The sequence below is a fragment of the Ptiloglossa arizonensis genome, chromosome 6, assembly GCF_051014685.1.
Source record: "Ptiloglossa arizonensis isolate GNS036 chromosome 6, iyPtiAriz1_principal, whole genome shotgun sequence".
Taxonomy (NCBI): domain Eukaryota; kingdom Metazoa; phylum Arthropoda; class Insecta; order Hymenoptera; family Colletidae; genus Ptiloglossa; species Ptiloglossa arizonensis.
Genome location: NC_135053.1, coordinates 12,940,321 through 12,961,105, shown reverse-complemented (window position 1 = coordinate 12,961,105; position 20,785 = coordinate 12,940,321). Strand labels below are relative to the sequence as shown.

Sequence of the window (20,785 nt, the reverse complement as noted above, 5' to 3'; positions counted from 1 at the left end):
ACTGGCGAGCGGTACGTTCAATTTTTTCCTGAAAGCCGCGAGTCGCGCCGAGATGCGCGCGCATACGATGGTCGTGGAGCATGACGCCTGTTGTACCGCGCAATGCGTCAAGATTCTCGGTTTTCTTAAAATAATCAAAATCATTTAATCAAGATTACGTAACGAGAAACGCCATTACTAGCATTCTGTGACAATACGAGATTCAAAAATAAGATAAACTGTTGAACGTGTAACCTATTTATCAAGTACGTCGAATTTTTTAAATCTTATTACAATTGCAATACAGAAACGATATCGTACAACGTACCTATCACGGTTTGCAGTCCCTTTTTGCTGAAATTAAAGCCATGACGTTAAATAAATATCCATTTGTCGCGATCTTATTATCTGTCGTTTTATGGTATGATTCCCATTGTGAACACCAGATGTCGATAACGCTCGGTTTAGTATCGACACAAAATATTGCACACTTCAGACATAGGTTCTGCATCGATGATGGTAATATTTTACGAGAATTAATATATTCAAACAAAATGAAAGTATAAACATAATTGTTCATCTCTTTTTACATTCAGAGACAATATTCCACAACTAGAGATTGAAAATATTCCTATGAGTTTATTCGAATTCAAAAGTGAAATAACTAGCTAAAAATTACTAAATTCTGATGCTTATAAAAATACATATTCTTTACCCTTGGCATTTATTTAGACTCGTTTTTACCGATTTATTACCACGATCCTTTGAATCGCAATCAAAGATAAACATAACAATAAAAAACGTATCTATTTAATCAATTATTATATTTATGATCACGGAATGTCTTTCTTTGCAAGTTATTGAACATCGATCAATTTATCAGTCTATACATTCTGTCACTTTTTGAACGATATATCGTTTCAGCAGACTGTCGGCTTTGTCTATGGCTTCCTACGGAAATTAAACGTTACTACATAACCGTCCAACCGAAGCAGATGCATCGTGTAAAATTTGCGCGCGCATCTATGGGGAATATGGGGGTGGCGTGGTGGGGTACTAATATGTAAATGAAGTAGTAGCGAAAGTAAAGTTCGGTTGGAATAAATTTGAATGTAATTAAATACTCTAAGTACCTGTATAGAATTTTACCAATTCGAATAATTAGAATAGAGTTCAAAACATTTTTCCAGGTCCTAGAAGGACACCAAACAGAGGTAGATAGTTATTTATACCTGTTTCATTCGCAGCGATTTTATTCAAAAAAAAAAAAAGAAAAAAAGAACCTTTTACCGTGGAGTAAAATAAACGCAATAAGTGCAAATAACAAGGATAACAGACGCATAATGAAATACTTGGCAAGTTTTCAAGTCGGATCGTAAGATCGTAGACTGATACCAGGTATTCTTTATACCACAGTTAATTGTATTCGACAGTTAATTTACAATTTACATTTGGATATGATAAAGAATTGCAAAAGGAAGAGGTTTGTAAGGTACAATACATAATAAATCAATTACAATTTCGATTTCAAGGTTTTTCTATTTTGCATAAACTCGTTAGAGTTGCTCTTTACGTAGAAAATATGCAAAATGTACGTTGTATTCAGTTAACGTGTAAAAGAAAAGAACTACCGTATAATCGAGTCTATAATATTGTTTTCAATTTTTAAAAAAACACGTCGTTTAAACGTCGCATATGTACTCGAAATATACAACACGTGACATCGATACTGTTCAATAAACAATATGCAACACGTTACATGATTTACCTTGCGCGTATATGCAAAACTGTTATCAATAGCGACTTGTCGATAACAAGTAATCGTTGATGCTTATACACGCGTTCAGATAGAACGCGATGCAACGCATAATGGCAAACGTGAGTTAATGCGATTTAACACTGTAGCTAATTCGTAAATTATACTTTTTTGCGTGACAAATCTACCAATCATGCGACATACTCGTAAAATATGTAAAACATTCTTGTTACGCAAAGCACACGGAAAAATATGTTTTCGAAATTTTCCAATTCACGGTGGAAAATTTCAATTTTACTCCATTCTGAATGTATAACTCCCGGGGGAAAGTTACACCTATCGTATCGTTCGTTTCGAACAACGATAAATTTACAAAGCACGTGTAACTAATTAACTAACAGCTAATAGCTAGTGATAGCTAATTCGATATAATTGTATTTACATTTTAGCGTAAATGTACCCGAAGTTTCTACGAAGTTCTTCCGTACTCGCGTTTCTAGAATTTATTGTTGCTCGAAAAAACCAATAGAAAATCAATAAAAAATCAATAAAAAAGCAATAAAAAATCAATAAAAAATCAATAATCACCTTCAACCTGGTATCTTACGTTCAGTTTAAAACAAGGAACCAATTAATCGATTCGATGTGGTAGTTCTTCCATTCGGTTCTTCGCAAAGGAAAACCGAGTTTTTCTCGCAAAAGTAATAACAATTACCAACGAAGTGAACGCGATAAATTATTCTCCGGGCAAAGTTTTTCGAGGTTCTTTTCTCCCGGGTCGACCCTGACGGGAAGGATGCGCGCAAAGTATCATCTTTGGTGATCGCCTCCCAGGAGCCAAGCGGGAACGATATTTTATAAAGCACGCCTGCACATATCGAGGGTACGTGATTTGCTTGTGAACTGCTTGTTAATAGGTCGCGTAAGATACCTCATACTCCATTACACCTATATAAACTACTACCAGTCATCAGTGAGGGTTTAGTTGACCGATCACTTTAAACGCGAGTGCAGAGGTGTTCGTTACACTTTGCGTTACAAAGGGCTATGGTATTTCTATGGTGTTCATCAAGGTGAGGGATAAATTGGTTCCACGTAATCCTGGTTAATTCGTTCGACTGAAAACAGTACGAGCAAAACACTCGCGTCGTTCGCGTACACGAAGCTAGAGGATCGTCTCGGTGCTACGATATTTTGCAATTCTTTTCAAACGGACTCTTTGTAACGTCAACGTATGTGAATTCTAAATGCATTTTTTTTCTCTTTCTTCACGGTTGAATGGCACGGTCCCATCCACGGTCTGTACGACATCAACAAACAATATAATTCGCTTTTGCGAACGATTCGTTCGAACGGTCGCACGTTTCGTTTCGACGCGCTCCGCGAAAAATGTATTTCGTTTTCGTAAAATCTAGTCGGCTATTTTTTTTCTTCTTCTTCTTTTTCTTTTTTCTTCTTTTATTTCGCGACTCGTTCGCACGAACGGTCGAAAGTATCAGGAATCGGTGTATTAATAATCGTTGACGCCGCCACCGTCGCGATACGTAAGTTTACACTTACTTTTCAACAAATTCACGTGTCTTTTGATACCACTGTGCAGCGTATTCTAAGTACATTACGGACTTCGAATAAATCTCGAGTGGTCCACGCGTATCGGGTGGGAGCGGACGCTTAAATAGCTCGAATCTCTATGGATACGCCGAAGTTCCATTTCGTGGCTCTAAACATTTCGTCAAATGTGTACGAGTGTGAGGAAATTTTAAGAAAACTTCTCTCGAGGGAACATGATCGTTGCCACTCAGCAAATAGTAAGTGAATAACGAATCGTTCGACCGCGCGAACGTTAATTGAATTAATACGCCGTTAAAAGCATCGCGACGATTATTCGTCGTTCGAGTTTCAATTCTCGTACGCGTCGAACGAAATGTACGCGCTACTTTTTCGCCCGGTCCCGGTGCCTTGTTCCCTTCATTATTATTATCGAAATTAATTTTTGGTCGACGAACCTTGTTCCCGGTTGTGAAACATTATTATTCGATTGGCATGTACGCGATTCGATAGCACGTTCCAATAAGCCAGTTAATAAAGGATCCAACTGGAATAGTTAATGAGACGAACGTCCCTCGTGGAACTATGACGAGGGCCTAGACAAATAAACTCGATTGGATTTTCGTTATTTTTCAAGATAGAAATCGCGACTGATCGTTGTTTCGTCTTACCGAATGGAATACATTTGTGATTATTATTGCCGCGTTGTGACAAATTTAGATGATAATGCGATGAAATAATCGAGCGTTAAGACATCACCTTGACAATTATTAGCATCAAAGTTGTTGCTTTCTATTTTAAGAACATTTCAATCACTCGGAAGAAATGCTCAGACACACTAACGATCGTAAAACAAATTTTTCTGGCCCAAAGAGTGCATCGATAATAACTGGATAGACGTGTACACACTTTCGAGACTCCATTTAGATGTGCTAATCGATCATTTTTCTCTGCTACTGGAAAAAGTGTGCATCACAATAAGCGGAACCGGGCGAAAAAATAATTAGCCGAAACGTGATAATAAAAATGTTATCAGTAACCTCGCGAGAAGAGTCGATGTGTCAGTGCTTTGTGGACAAAATTATTCGAATTATTTTTAACTTCGAGGAGCGCGAAATTAGTGCTCGTAACGAAAATTTGTTTGGATGTTATTTATAGAAATTTTCCCGCGATCTAGCAACATATTGTCAAGTTACTTTGAAAGTAATTTAAGTGTGTTTATTGTTCGTAATTCGTTTGTTTCCACCGGGGGTTTATTTCCAATAAATGTAATACGAGTAATACTGCAATATTCTTACGTAAGTAATGTTAGTCGTACGGTGCAGTTGTAAAATATAACAACTTGTTCTCTAAATGTCTTCAACGTTTCAGAAAACGTTACGTTTGTTAATTAAAAACGAATATCGCGCGATTGAAATTGAAAACTTAACGATCAAAGTGGCATTTCAACATCCTAGGTGTATACCGTATAGATCGATACAAAAGTGTTGTGTCATTCAATATTTTATTTATGACGAATAAAATCAACAAATTCAACAAATTTCGGTGCAATTTTGCAACGACTACCGAGTAAATATTTTACGAAAGTTCATTACGAAGACTCGTTTCACGTATCCAAATATTTTTTTATTTCATCAGTGGGATCAAACACCAGGTGGGGTGTGGACTTACCTCGTCGTTTTGGCCAGCATTTACATTCTCTATATTCTGAAGAATTACATCAGGGCCGTCATATTCGTCTCGAGTCTCGATGGTCCGAAAACTGTACCGATCCTTGGAAATGCGAAATGTGTTCTCAAAGACGATCGTAAGTGAAATAATGGAATTAAGATACACGTTTCGTCGTTGTTAAAGCTCACGGGCAAGGATAAATTCACAATCTATTTTTTAATCGCAAGAACAACATAGTCGTATTTGTTGTATCACGTTTAATCGTAATAATTGATCTATCATTGATATCCGTGTTCCGATCAATGTACGATAACCGTGTTCAGAAGTCGACCACAAAAACTACAAAATTTAAAAAACAAAAACACTACCGCTGTTCATTGTTACGACCAACCGTGACAGGAATGCGACCGAGTAGTTGTTTTTACGAGCAAAAAATTAATTTTACCTTACCCTTGTCCAAAATTGTATGTAATCTGTCGCTTCCATAAAGATGAATAATGTCTCAACCGCTTCGTGTCCGCACTTGTGAATATTATTTCTTTTGTTTAAATGCACGCTCGCCCGTTCCTTTGCAAATATTATGAGATTGCGCGAGAATAAATTAAGAGAAAAAAACAATATGTATATATATACACAATGCGAATTGCTTTTTCGATTGTTTTCTTATTGTATTACGAAATTGCGGCAAACACGATTGGACGATACGTGTCAAGTTTAAAAATAATCTATGAAAGACAAATACACGGTCGTTGTTGAAATGATAATATAAATTGTCTGGTTTAGAAGTAGCGCGTCTACTTCGAAGAATGATTCATAAAAGGAAGACACACGGATATTGGAATAACGATACAAAAATTGTTCGATTTCGGTGTACCTGTATCGAAAATAATGGAGGTTTAACAAACGATCAAATGGGTGTTGTGCTACTAAAGAGTTTCAATTATCGTTCCAGTACTTTATAGATTGGCACACGAGAATCAAGCTTATGGTCGCGTCGTCAGGGTATGGCTGACAGGACTACCGTACGTGATGCTCTTCGAACCGGATGACATCCAAACGGTCCTCAGCAGTATGAAGCACACGCACAAGATATTCTTCTACAAATTGTTAGACAATTTCCTTGGCAAGGGCTTGATCACGAGGGACGTGGAAACCTGGCGAACACATCGGAAGTTCCTGCAGCCGGCTTTTCATCTTCATATTCTCGAGAGGTTCACCATTACCTTCGCGGAATGCGCGGACCATTTGATGAACAACTTCGTGAAAAAGGACAACCAGGAGATTAATATCACTTCCTTCGTCAATGATTCCGTCTACGATATTCTGAGCGGTAAATAGTGAGGAAGAAAAATATTCCCTGAATTTTTTAGCGATTTTTAAAGACCATTAGAAATTATTTGGGATTACTGGAGATTGTTAGAGATTATCAGAGATTATTTGGGAAATATTAGAAACTATTAGGGATTATTAGAGATTATTAGAGATTACTAGAGATTATTAAAAATTATCAGAAATTATTAGGGATTATTAGAAATTATCAGGGATTACTAGAGATTATTAGAGATTAGGAATTATTAAAAATGATTAGGGATTGCTAGATTAGAAATTATTATTATTAGAAATTATCAGAGATTATTAGGAATAATTAGAGATTACCACGGACTGTATCCTCTTTCCCATTTACATTTGTTTCGATCGTTACGTTGTATTAGAAATCACCGTGAAACGAAAACGCGTCGAATGGTCGTTATTCGCTCGTAATTGCAAGGACTTCGACGATCAACGATCGAGAAATGCATCGATCACTAGAGATTGTTAGAGATTATTGAAAATGATTAGGGATCGCTAGAGATCATTAGAAATTATCAGAGATTACCAGGAATAATTGGAGATTATTACAGATCGCACCCTCTTTCCCGTTTACATTCGTTACGTTATATCAGAAATCACCGTAAAACAAAAGCGCGTCGTATGGTCGTTATTCGCTCGTAATTGCAAGGACACGATCAACGATCGAGGGATACACGGATACGAACGAAAAAGCTTGAACACTTTGTCCCGTAGACAAATAATAGTAGTTTAAATAATAGGCTGTTCGGTTGTCGGCATCGTTTCAATTTCGTTCCCGTGCGACGTAATTATTCGACACCGGGAATAATATCGTACACGGACGCGTAACATCAAAACGTTCAATTTATATTCACGGTGCGAACATTTAAATCACAGGAGCGGCACACGCTACCGAATTGTTCGCATTCTTTCGACTTTTTACGTTTCCCATTATTTGGGTATCAATTATGCGGGGACACGCGGCGTACAACGAGGTGGCCCGCTACGTATCCGAAGTGATCCGTGACGCGCTTAATTTGCAATATTGCACGTAAATGCACTCGGCGTATGAACAAGAGTGACAACATTCAGCGCCGCCGAGGCAGCCAATATTTTGCAATTCGTAAACAATTCTGGTCAATTACGAAAATGTTTCGTCACGTTTACTCGTTACGTGACTCCTTGTTCGGGTAGACCGGTGTTAAATCGCTCGTCTACGATATATACATATATATACATATCGCAAGGCGTACAATTGTCATTTCGTGCATTCCTTATCTTGCAAATATTCGAAATCGCCCGTCTACGATATATACATATATATATACATATCGCAAGGCGTACAATTGTCATTTCGTACATTCCTTATCTTGCAAATATTCGAAACGTTCGATAACCGATCGATATAGCGGGCGATACCTCTAACGCGTGTCACGGTTCAACGAATTCCGAAACACCGGAAAAACATCGCGTCCCCTGTACTTGCATTTAATCCAAATTACGTTAATTCGTTTGATACGCGAATAACGCGGACACGCTTTCGGAAACCTGTTTTCGTCATTAAAAGTGCATGACGAATTTGTTATTCACCGTGTGCCGTCCTGGAACCTAGTCAGGTTTCAAACAGCCGATATATGCTAACCGTTTCATCAGATTGCAAAGATGTCGCGCTTTCAATATCAATTAGCATATGAATCAAAATCAAATACACGTAATGCTCTGTCGGTCCACCTGTAAGATCTATGTCCATACCTATCTACGTATGTACATTGCAGTGTTTTCATTCAAATGAAAAACCTGCCCAGAATCGCGTAAATATCTACGCACGTGTACTTCGGATAATGTAACGCTTCGATCGACGCGGGTTGCTTCACACTGTTTGAAGTTGTTGTGTATGCTTGTTTGCAGAAACAGTGCTGGGAATAAATCGTGGAAATCGCCGTGGAACCGATCTAGCAGCGATCGACGATGATCTGCCTTTCAGAAAGTGAGAATTCGAATTCAATTGTATTTTCCCAGCACCCCTCGAACTGCCCTCTCCTTCGCGTACCAACGGAGAACAATTGTAAAGACGAACGAGCAACGAGCGAAATAAAACGTTACTCTTTTCGCAGGGGTCAAATAATGCTTCTCTATCGTATGGTGAGACCTTGGTTGTTGATCGATTGGATCTACCGATTGACCAAACACGGCAAACAGGAAGAGAAACAACGAAGAGACCTCTTCGACGCGTGCTTCAAAATGATGAAGGACAAACGGAAGCAATTGAGGAACAAGGACAACGTCGTTAGACACGAGACACAGGGAACACAGAAGATCTCTTTGCTCGAGTACATGGTGGAGATGAACGAGAAGAATCCTTGTTTCACCGACGAGGACATCGTCGAGGAGTGTTGCACGTTCATGCTGGCCGGTCAGGACTCGGTCGGTACCGCCACCGCGATGACCGTCTTCCTTTTAGCCAATCATCCCGAATGGCAGGAGAAGTGTATAGAAGAGCTCGACGCGATCTTCGACGGTGGTACCCGGCTACCCACGTTGAAGGATCTCAAGGAGATGAGATGCTTGGAAATGTGTATCAAGGAGTCGCTTAGACTGTATCCCAGTGTGCCGATTATAGCGAGGATACTCGGCGAAGATGTGAAAATAGGTACGAATACGATTGTTACCTCGATGAACCGAGTTCCCAATAATTTCGAAGGGTAACGATCATCGTCAAAAATTATCATCAATTTAAACAACAAATCTTCCGGTTCTTCCGAACGGATGATATTTATTAACTGTTATCACGTTTTGAAACTCAAAGCATTCAATCTTGTACTCTTTATACTCTGCGTTCTGTATATAGTTCACGTTTGGAGAATATCCTTTCTATCAATGAAACATTTTCGAGGATTTTTCGTGGGTAGAGGGATCTATATTATTTACCTTCTGGAGGTGGTAGATTTGTTCTGGGTTACTGTCGAATTTTCAGAAATATACAAAAGAGAAAGGTTCATTTTAGGCATAAATAACGTTAAAAGATCATTGAATATTGGTTATATTTTCTCGTTTTGGTATCGGTTTTGATTTTAAATTAAAAAGAAGAGGGTGAAGATTCTTTTGTACAAACTAGCAATTGGGTTGTAAGTCGCGCGCTAAGATTGAAAACTTTTTAGGAAAACACGTGATTCCAGCGGGCTGCGGTGTGTTCATGTCACCTTACGGCACGCACCGTTTACCACACCATTTTCCCGATCCCGAAGCGTTCAAACCCGAACGTTTCAGTCCAGAGAATTCCGAGAAAAGGCACCCATACGCTTATTTACCGTTCAGCGCTGGACCGAGAAATTGCATCGGTAAAATAGTTTGTTAAGCGAAATTTTTATTGCCATAATTTTTGGTAACGCTTCTCATAACGTTTGCCGGGTGTTTTCCAGGGCACAAATTCGCGATGCTCGAGATGAAGTCCATGATCAGCGCGATCCTTAGGAAGTGCCGGTTACAATCGGTCCCTGGAAAAGAGGAAGTGCGAGCGAAATTTAGAATGACGATTAGAGCGCAAGGTGGACTCTGGGTTAAAGTTGTGGCTCGCGATGGAAAATCGAAAACCGGTGTAGTTACTTAATTCCAGTGTTTCTTGATCATTCGTTTCTAGTACGTCACTCGCGGTTACGATGAGAAATCTAGCTTAATAATCGTACGATCTGTGAACTGTACATTATTGAATATTCTTTCGAGTAAAAAGCATTTCGAAATTTTTTACTACCATAGTACAAACACTGCGATATTAAAAATATGTCTGAAATAGTTCCTCGCTTAATAAGAAATCAAAGCAAATAGAACGACATTTAGTAATGTAAAAGCCATTCTTTGTATTTTAAGGTATGATTGAATGTAAAATGTAGACAGGAATAAATGCTTAATGTGGGTATGACGAAATAAATAATTTTATAACGATTGAATGGATGTACGTACATATGCTAAAACTGAAACTGTCACGAGGCATCGTGAAATCTATATAATACATAAAGTAACACTTGCGATATTGAAAATGTCCGTACGAAGAAATATTAAATAAATTTCTACGCATCCCTATAACTTAGACCAGAAGTAAATGTTAAGAACAATCGCGGAAAGGAACAAACATTCACCGAAACCGTTCGTCTTCATAGATTTCGCATTATCTTGACGTTTATTTATCATAATTATTAACAACCGTCGTTGGACCGTAGATTAAACAATTATTAACAATGTTCTAGTATAAATAATGGCTAAAAAGCCATCAGTTTGTTGAAATATTCGATTAGATCGAACAAAGACAATGGTAAGTGACCTTGCGGAGGGTATATAAGGAGCCCCCGGTTGTTTAAAATTTCATTGTTCCTGGAGCCTACGAGGTGGACCGATCTCTTCGTTTTAGGTTTATGGAAGGGGGACCCCCCACCTTGGTAACCGGTACTGGCCGCCGGTAGGCGGTGGTCAGTACTGGCGACCACTCTCTCAATCCTTTCTTTTTTTTTTTTAATTGTTTCTTTGTCTAATTCATTTCATTTGTTCTTTGATTTTAATTTCTACTTGTTTTTGCATGTTTATTTTTTTCCACTAACCAACTTCATTTCTATTTTCTATTATACCTTGACTATAGGTTTCTCTTAGATTTCTCTTAGATACATTCTCCAAAATGTATCGGAAAACGAAGAACGAAGAACGAAGAGGACTGATGTATTGCATCCTCCGCGGGACTGTTAATTCTAAGTATAGACTAAGTTAGTTTTAAGGTCACCATGTACGAATATCTGTGATCTGCCGAGCAATTATCCAATCTTTAGCTTCTTTTTGCTCACTTGCTCGTATCTCAATCCGGCACCTCTGCTTGTTGCATAAGCAAGTGACCGGCCGTGGAGGTGGACCGAACGCTCGATCGCCGTCTCTTCTGGTGCGTCCGCTTTGAGAGAGAACATGCTGCGAACACAGGGGCAGGTGTTCGCACCGGTCCCTGTGGAAGCCCTTGTGCCACAAGACCCTCTCTTCGTCATCCTCCGTAAGTCAGGTCCACGCTCTGCGTGGTTCCTGACGCGGAGTTGGGAGAAACGGGGCACTCTATATGAGTGGACGGCGTCGTGCATTTCCTCTTTAATCGGGCCCACCGAGGGGAAACGGGACCGACCTAGTAGGATCAACTCCATGGTTCGCGTCGCGTATTTCCCAATTTTGCCTAATTTTTCCATAATGTAATTGCTCGGCAGAATTAAACGGGGAGATCGAAGGAACATTGATTCCTTCTATCTCTGCAGTTAGAATAAGTTAGTTTTAAGGGTGTGATCTGCCAAGCAATTATCCAATCTTTAGCTTAATTTTGCTCGCTTCCTCGTTCCTCGGTCCAGTCACCACTGCTTCTTGTACAAGCAAGTGGCCGGCCGTGTAAGTAGTCCGAACGGTCTATCGCCGTCTCTTCCGGTGTGTCCTCTTCCAGAGGGGGCATGTTGCGAGCACAGGAGCAGGCATTTTTGCCGGTCCCTGCGAAAGCCTCCAAAATAAGACCCTCTCGTCGTAAAGATGGAGAAACGGGGCACTCCTCTAGGGGAGTGGTAGGCGTTGTTCGTTTTCTCTGGAATCGGAACCACGGAGGGGAAACGGGATAGACCTAGTAGGACCAACTGCACGGTTCGTGTCGCGTCTTTTCTAATTTTGCCCAATTTTTCCACAATGTAATTGCTTGGCAGAACTAAACGAGGAGATCGAAGGAACTTTGATTCCATCTATCTCTCTCCGGGTCTCCGCTCGCAGCAACCTCCACGTGGTGAGACCTGGTAATCGGTATTACTCGCGACGAACAATAATTATTCGTCGTGGGTAGTACCGAGCTAATCGGCTGCGAGTTTAGAATAGTCATTTTTACGGTACAGTAGAGTACTTTACGGTACAGTACTTTCCACAAGTAGAGTACTTTAAAGAACAACATTTTTGTAATGAGTATGAAAGTGCGAATATGTTAATGAATAGAAGAAAAGCGATTGTATTTCCGATGAATTGATGTATTGAAATAAAATCAATTTTACTGACAACAGAAACTTTATTTTTGTCCATTATTTGTTTCCATTTCTTTAACCCGATCCTATCAAACTGCTAAAACTACTCAAAACTATATGTCCTCGACTATCATGTTCTCCTGATACAAAGAAAATCGGGATCCATGATTCAGAAATTCGTTCGAAAGTCCAACAAAATTTCGATTCGCGGAAATTCTTGGAATTTTACGTCAATTCTAAGAATCCGCGAAATCGTGCCACTTCCTCGCATATCGTATACTAACACCAAGAGTCCCAAAATCAAACATTTTCTAAAATTTATGCCTGAATTTCAACCTTTGGTATCAGGAAAATACCAAAAATTTCGATTCTTCAAGTATTAATCAAATGTTAAATTGATATATCTCATAGACAATTATTACTTTCCATGCTTTAAAACTTTAAGAAACATCTCTTTACTTTGAAGTTCGATCAAAATCAATTGCTATAGGCGAATCAATCATTTTTGATGCATAAATACGATGCACATTGTTCGATTAATATTGGGAACCAGCGTAAATGTTAGTAACAATCGCGGAAATGAACAACCATTCACCGAAACCGTTCGCCTTCGCAGATTTCGTAATTTCTTAATGTTTATTTATCATATTTATTAACAATCGTCGTGGGACCGTAGATTAAACAATTATTAACAATGTTTAAAAGCCATCGATTCCTTGAAATATTCGTTAGATCGAACAAAGACAATCGAAGTAACCATGCGATAAAATAAATGAATATTTCTCTACATATCGAAAAAATAGTTTGTATATATGGATATGTGTTCCGCACGCTCAGTGACACACATATGTCACACGGCGATTAAGGTGTGAAAACACCTGGCGGAGAAACGCTCAAGTTTGTTGAGGAATTGTTCTTATTTCCACCAATAGAGAGCGCCACGAGCATTATTTACCGACATTACAGATAAGTAATTCCATTTGTATGGTATTCCCTACGGTGCAATAAAATAAATAAATATTTCTGTACAAAGTTTCGTATGTATCATCTTTCGAATCAATGTAAAGTTAAACGAAATTAGCGTAATGAAATTTCTCTGCATTCTAGCCTTCCTTTATACATTTAAAAAAATCTTTGATACCTCGAAATCAAGGCTACGCGTATCGATTATCGACTCACAAGTGTTTATCACGATGATTTTTCTATATAGAAAAGCGATTAATCGATATTCAGCACGTTTCAGTAAGAAATACAACTTCTACGCGTATTGTGTAAATTATGAGAATTAAATAAATGTTAAACTATTGCACTAAATAGATAATTATTACTTTTCATGCTTTGAAACTTTACTAAAGGAGTTCTTACTTTGAATCTCGATGAAAATTAATTTCTATAAGTATAATCATTTATAATGCATAAATAGGATACAAATTGTTCGATTAATATTGGGAACATGCATAAATGTTAGTAACAATCGCGAAAATTAACAAGTATGTTCTCCAAGGGACGGCAACCCATATAATTACCACGTTACAAATGTTTGGAATTGCGCGTTCCGAATATATTTACATGCATACAAACAATAATTCGATATGTAGAGAAATATTTATTTATTTTATCGCGCGGTAGGGAATATCATACAAATGGAATTACTTATCTTTAATGTCGGTAAATTTATGCTCGTGGCGCTATCTATTGCTAAAATTCAGAACAATTCCTCGACAAACTTGAGCGTTTCTCCGCCAGGTGTTTTCACACCTTAAATGTAGTTTAGCACTTTGTGCAATAGATGGCAACTCATGTAATTATCACGTTATAAAATGTTTGGAATTGCGCGTTCAGAACATATTTGCATGCATACAAACAATAATTTCCATATGTAGAGAAATATTTATTTATTTTACCGCGCGGTAGGGAATATCATACAAATGGAATTATTTATCTTTAATGTCGGTAAATTTATGCTCGTGGCGCTATCTATTGATAAAATTCAGAACAATTCCTCGACAAACTTGAGCGTTTCTCCGCCAGGTGTTTTCACACCTTAAGTGTAGTTCACCTATTCTCTAGTAGATGGCAACTCACTTCATTGCCGTGTGACATATGTGTGTCACTGAGCATTCAGAATGTATTTGCATAAATACAAACTATAATTTCGATATGTAGAGAAATATTCATTTATTTTATCGCACGGTTACTTCGATTGTCTTTGTTCGATCTAACAAATATTTCCAGAAAGTGATGACTTTCAAGCCATTATTTATACTAGAACAATGTTAATAATTGTTGAATCTACGGTCCCACGACGCTTGTTAATAATTATGATAAATAAACGTGATAAATAAACGTCAAGATATTGCTAAATTTGCGAAGGCGAACGGTTTCGGTGAATGTTTGTTCATTTCCGCGATTGTTACTAACATTTATGCATGTTGCCAATATTGATCGAACAATGTGCATATTATTTGTGTATTGCAATTAATTAAGAAACTTATAGAAATTGATTTTGATCGAGACTCGATGTTAAAACGTGTTTCGTAAAGTTTTAAAGCATGGAAAGTAACAATTGTTCATTAGATACATTAATTTAACATTTGTTTAATTCTTATAATTTACACAATACACGTAGAAGTGGTATTTTTTACTTAAAAGTGCTGAAGTTCAATTAATCGGTTTTCTAAATAGAGAAATCATCGCGATGAAATAATCTTTGTTCACGAAGGAATTTTTCGTTGAGATTCAACTGACATTCTCAAGGCTACACATATCGATTGTCGATTTACAAATTTTCATCACGATGATTTTTCTAGAAAAGCGATTGATTGAATTTTTTTGCTTTGAAGTAAAAAATACCACTTCTACGCTTATTGTGTAAATTATAAGAATTAAACAAATATTAATTTAATATACCAAATACACAATTATTACTTTCCATGCTCTAAAACTTTACGAAACACGTTTTTACTTCAAAGCTCGATCAAAATCAATTTCTATGAGTTACTTAATCATTTGTAATGCATAAATAAGATGTACATTGTTCGATCAATATTAGGAACATGCATAAATGTTAGTAACAATGCCGGAAATGAACAAACATTCACCGAAAGCGTTCGCCTTCGCAGATTTCGCAAAATCTTGATGTTTCTTTATCATAATTGTTAACAACCGTTGTAGGACACTAACTTAAAAAATTATTAACAATGTCCGGCTAAAAAGCCATTAATTTCTTGAAATATTCGATTAGATCGAACAAAGACAATCGAAGTAACGGTAAGTGACCTTGTGGTTGATATATAAGGAGCCCCCCCCCCCCCCCCCCGTTTTCTTAAATTTCATTTCAGCGGGAGCCTCCGAGGTGGATGGATGTCTTCGTTTAGGGTTCATGGAAGGGTTCACCGATAGGCGGAGATCAGTACTAGCGACCACTCACTTAATCCTTTCTTTCTTTTGTAACTTTTTTCATTGTTTAATTTATTTAATTAAAATAAACAAGGAATTCCTTGTTCTGTGATTGTAATTTGTACTTGTTTTTCCATGCTTATTTTTTTTCCATTAACCAACTTCATTTCTATTTTCTATCATGCCTTGACTTTATGTTTCTCTTAGATTTTTCTCGTCGCATCCCGCGTGGGATCTTTAGTTAAGCTTAGACTAAGTTAGTTTTATAAGGCCACCATGTACGAATGTCTGTGCTCTGCCGAGCAATTATTCAATCTTTAGCTTATTTTTGCTCGCTTCCTTGTTCCTCAGCCCGGTCACCACTGCTTGTTGCATAAGCAAGTGACCGGCCGTGGAGGTGGACCGAACAGTCGATCGCCGTTTCTTCCGGTGTATCCGCTTTGAGAGAGAACATGCTGCGAACACAGGGGCAGGTGTTCGCACCGGTCCCTGTGGAAGCCCTTGTGCCACAAGACCCTCTCTTCGTCATCCTCCGTGGATCAGGTCCACGCTCTGCGTGGCTTCTGACGCGGAGTTGGGAGAAACGGGGCACTCTATATGAGTGGACGGCGTCGTGCATTTCCTCTTTAATCGGGCCCACCGAGGGGAAACGGGACCGACCTAGTAGGATCAACTCCACGGTTCGCGTCGCGTATTTCCCAATTTTGCCTCGTTTTGTTCGTCGATGTAATTGCTCGGCAGAACTAAACGAGGAGATCGAAGGAACTTTGATTCCATCTATCTCTCTCCGGGTCTCCGCTCGCAGCAACCTCCACGCGGTGAGACCTGGTAATCGGTATTGCTCGCGACGAACAATAATTCTTCATCGTGGGTAATACCGAGCTAATTGGCTGCGAATTTAGAATAGTTTCTTAAGATATGAGAATAAGTTAAATATTCTACATAGAACATTTTTGTAACAACATATTTTACTTAATTGTGTACCGATTTTGGTTTTTTTTTTGCCCATGAATTTTTACGACTCCTTATATATTACATTGAACGATGACTTACTCTTTCATTATCATTAGAATTTCTCTCACTCGTTAACTAGGTATTACATCGGACGATCGCATAATTAGTAGTTTTACTACTCCAAAGTGTTTTATCTGTGGAAATGGATAGAATTTATTGATGCTGTTGATAATAGGACCACACCATTTGAGGGAATCTAAAACGATATTTAAAGATAAGTTTTCTACGTTTTCCCGTTTTATCGACTTCCATTGTCAATTGATTACAGTTCCCAAAATCATCGTTATTAAACGAAGAGTCGCTCCAGACTACTAAAATTTTACCACGTCGATATTTCAGGTCGTGTGTTATCACTCTTGTAATATAACAATTCTATTCTACATTTCATCTGTGTTCATTGGCCATAATTTGCATGACATGCAAAAGCATTGCCTGTCATGTCTATTCGACAGATTTCATATCTCATTTGTATATTCTATTCTTTACTTGTACCTAAGTGTACTTTAACTATTATTTATGATTATATGAAATGCGTTTGCTTTTCCTTCCTCTCTCGAATAATAGAGGGCAGACCCTGACATGAACAATATTATCTTAAAATGTGCCTATAGCAAAAAGCTGACGCCCCATTGACTTGTAGCCTACTTATACGAGGCCTTCTTCAATTATCGTACAAAGTTTGGCTTTGTGCCGCTATACGGCTATAGCATCAGTAAGTTTCCGAAAAATCTAGTTATATTCGTATTTGTTTGCATCACTCGCGTATCATTAATCCACTGTATCTATGGTGATCGACGTGAGCGTAGTCCATACGTGACGTCTTAGTATTTTTAGGCACTGTAGAGTACTGTACGTCATACATGCACGTTGTATCTGCAATGCGAATGTATACATATAGCGATAAACAGTGAAAAATTAAGATTACAGTGTGTAATCTGGAGTTAATAAGTAATTACAAGTGTTTATCGAGGTTGACACGTTAATAAAGTATTATTATTGCGTATTGTATTGGGCAATACCATCTTTTGCCCATTTCTGATCAGTGGACTTAACTAAACGTATCGCAAGTGAGCAAAGTGCCCTTTGTCGGGCACAAGAAAATTGTAAAAATTGCGTACATTTCGCGAGAAGATATGCCAGACAGTGGTGCAGTTTATCAACCCACAACGGTGGGTTACACGTACGACAGCGGAGGTGATGGTGCTGGAGGTGGCGGCGGTTTAAGAAGTGGTTTTTGGAGGATCATATCCAGGCATAAACTCAGTTCTAGAAAATGGTTCGAATGGGTATTACTTTCGGTTGCTTTGTCATTTTTCGTTGCTGGCCTGACAATAATGCTGGTCAGTTTAGTATCGAATGACACATCACAGGTAAATGAAATAGCAGTTAACTTTAAAACTATTTGATAATTATTTAATGCATATTTTCTTCTACATGAATATTTTTAAACAGTAACATTGTCATGTTCATTTAAATTGAATTGAAATGTTTCTTCTTGAATGGAATGAATAAATATTCCATAATTTTATGTAAATTAACAGGTGTGTTCTTGACTCAGTATTTGAGAAATGTCAATACACTTCCATGTTTAAAAATTTTTGTTCTATTTTACTTTCTCTAGATTTTTTTAAAATTATCAAGCATTTTTTTATAATAATACTTACAAAATGTGTAATAAATTTATAATTGTTTGACGATTAAGTTAATAAATATTAATAATGGTGACTCAAAATTTTCTATTACTTATTTGTTCTACTTTTTTAAATATATTAATTTATAATTTTTATTAGTAGATATAACACTCAATATCATTTTAGATATGATAAAACAGGATTAAAACAAAGTAAAATATTTATGAAATCAATATTTTTATTATATTTCATTATAAGTAGACATACAATGCAAGCAGATACAACTTCAAGAATATTATATAATATATATGTAGGCATACTAATAAAAATTAGTGTGTGTATATATATATATATATACACAGATCTTTACAGATAATTGAGTTGTAACAAATATGTTTTATTATTAATTTAGTTTTTACATTATATTTACATAAATTCTAAGTGAAGGATAATGTTAACTTTTTTGTTTTTCTGAATTTATTTATTACATACTGTGTATAGTACTTTTATACAAATTAGATTATTTTTAAATTGTTGAAATGAATTAATCAATTTTAATACTTTCATAATCATGCATTTTTATTATATAATATGTGAACCTAAGGTAGAAAATGATTATAGATAAAGGTGAATGACCATCCAACATCTACAACAAATGTAGAAGAACATGTTGAAGACTCTGCAAAAAGTTCTATAGCCTTAGGTGCTGGTATGATGTTGGTAGGCCTCTTGCTGGGCTTTGTATGGGCATGGCTTCGTTTCTTCCATCGTGGCAAATCTCCAAGAAGCGGAATGGTTGGAAGTAGTGGTCAGGTAGGCAAGATACTTTTAATAGAATTATATTTTGAGTTTTGGTTTTATTTACCGGAAGCGATCCATGCTCTGGTTCGTACGTTCGTTTCTTTATCTTATATACGCGTTGCTATGAGGAAAGATGTTGGGCGGTTTGAATCCATCGACTGACTTGCTGGTGGGTTCCACTTCGCAGTACGGGCCAGTACTCACGGAGTTGCCGAGTCAACTGAAGATGAAGCAATCAAGTTCCCATGATACTCCAGCAATACCACTTTCTGATCAGGAAGAAGAGACGCGTACACTAATGCAGGATTCTACAATTCCTCCAACTGTCTCCATTGGCCCTAACACTATTGCTAATCAGATTCCAGGTTGAGTACAAAGGTTAAATGCATCGATGTGTAGTAAGAACACACGATATGGACATTGTTTTAATTTTATGCGAACCAACCTGAATCGCAGTCTCTGCCATTTTGCTATTTACTTGTTTTACCTACAAACAGAACATTCAACCTTTTTAACGTTCTTCAGTAGCAACCGTAATTGATATCAATTTTGTAAATTCATTTGTACTTTTCCTTTTGCCTGGTCAGTTTTAAAATGTAAAAAGATTTTTTTATAGAACATCAGCACAAGTACTAGTGTAAGGTTTCAATTACCATACTTCTTTTACCTTAAATTTTGTCCCTTTGCTTTTATCTATGCATTCCTCCACTCCGTCCATTATTATTGGTGATATGTTAGATAAGCATTGGATCCAGATGTTTAAAATGTTCAAAGTAAATGGTTTAAAATGTGATACAAGCTATTTTTCAGAAAGTTATTTTCACTATTATTTAAATGCATAGCATGTTTAGTAGTAATACCAATGTCAATGTTTTTGATATGGTTGTGAGTTATATTAGTACAGTATTGACCTTGAAAGAAGACCAATTACGGATGCATGTATAAACAAGTATTAATATTTTATATTTTGTCCAAATTGAATACAATGACGGCAATGAGTGTGGTTGACAATATTCATAACAAAATATTTGCTCATCTATATGTATATGGAGAAAAATGAGCTGTAACACACAATACTAGCAAAGTAAATGGATGTGTATATATTAGGATAACATACATAAATTACAATACAATGTAATCCTATATTTTCAAATTAAGTTGGAATGGGTGTGATATGGAGCAGTAAAGGGAATGCACTGCACAATTTTTGTTATATTGCTTTATTTTTTTTATACTTGTGTTATTTATAATTAGTACATCTAACTGCATACAATTTAATTAGCATGTATGTCTATTATAATACAAGTACATCTTTTATAATATAAATATCTTAACTCTTTCACGGAATTTTGGACTCTGTTTTACTGATTTTTCATATAACTATTGAGACTGGGTAATATTGTGTATATATGTATAAGATAATCTACAGTCAAGATGTTCTGATTATCAGCTATAAATCTAAAAAGATTATTGAAGTATTTCTAAGTAAAATTTTTTATTTATGTATAGTTTTAATTTTATTTCATATCAAAATTGCATTTATGATAAAGGGTCAATTTTTATCATACATAAAAATATAATTATTTATAAATTCTATCATTTATTTTTAATATTTTATAAATTTATTACAACGAATGAAATATAGC

General features: G+C 36.8%; 2 protein-coding genes across 4 annotated transcripts; both read left to right on the top strand.

Annotated features, from left to right (window-relative positions):
* Positions 1-2,654: 2,654 nt before the first annotated feature.
* On the top strand, positions 2,655-10,227 carry Cyp4aa1 (Probable cytochrome P450 4aa1). Of its 2 annotated transcripts, none has more exons than XM_076315185.1 (7): positions 2,655-2,808; positions 4,922-5,090; positions 5,907-6,284; positions 8,192-8,270; positions 8,398-8,933; positions 9,442-9,621; positions 9,703-10,227. In XM_076315185.1, the coding sequence occupies exons 1-7, from the start codon at positions 2,794-2,796 to the stop codon at positions 9,888-9,890; spliced, it is 1,545 nt and encodes a 514-aa protein (XP_076171300.1). In that variant the 5' UTR covers positions 2,655-2,793; the 3' UTR covers positions 9,891-10,227. The 2 variants fall into 2 exon arrangements, with proteins under 2 accessions (XP_076171300.1, XP_076171299.1); XM_076315184.1 differs by lacking the exon at positions 2,655-2,808 and adding an exon at positions 3,377-3,543.
* Positions 10,228-17,358: 7,131 nt separating this feature from the next.
* On the top strand, positions 17,359-20,680 carry LOC143147967 (uncharacterized). Of its 2 annotated transcripts, none has more exons than XM_076313747.1 (3): positions 17,359-18,077; positions 18,960-19,151; positions 19,327-20,680. In XM_076313747.1, exons 1-3 carry the CDS (start codon positions 17,841-17,843, stop codon positions 19,507-19,509), a joined length of 612 nt encoding a protein of 203 aa, XP_076169862.1. In that variant the 5' UTR covers positions 17,359-17,840; the 3' UTR covers positions 19,510-20,680. The 2 variants fall into 2 exon arrangements, with proteins under 2 accessions (XP_076169862.1, XP_076169861.1); XM_076313746.1 differs by having other exon boundaries at positions 17,360-18,077; positions 19,273-20,679.
* The last annotated feature ends 105 nt before the right edge of the window (positions 20,681-20,785 follow it).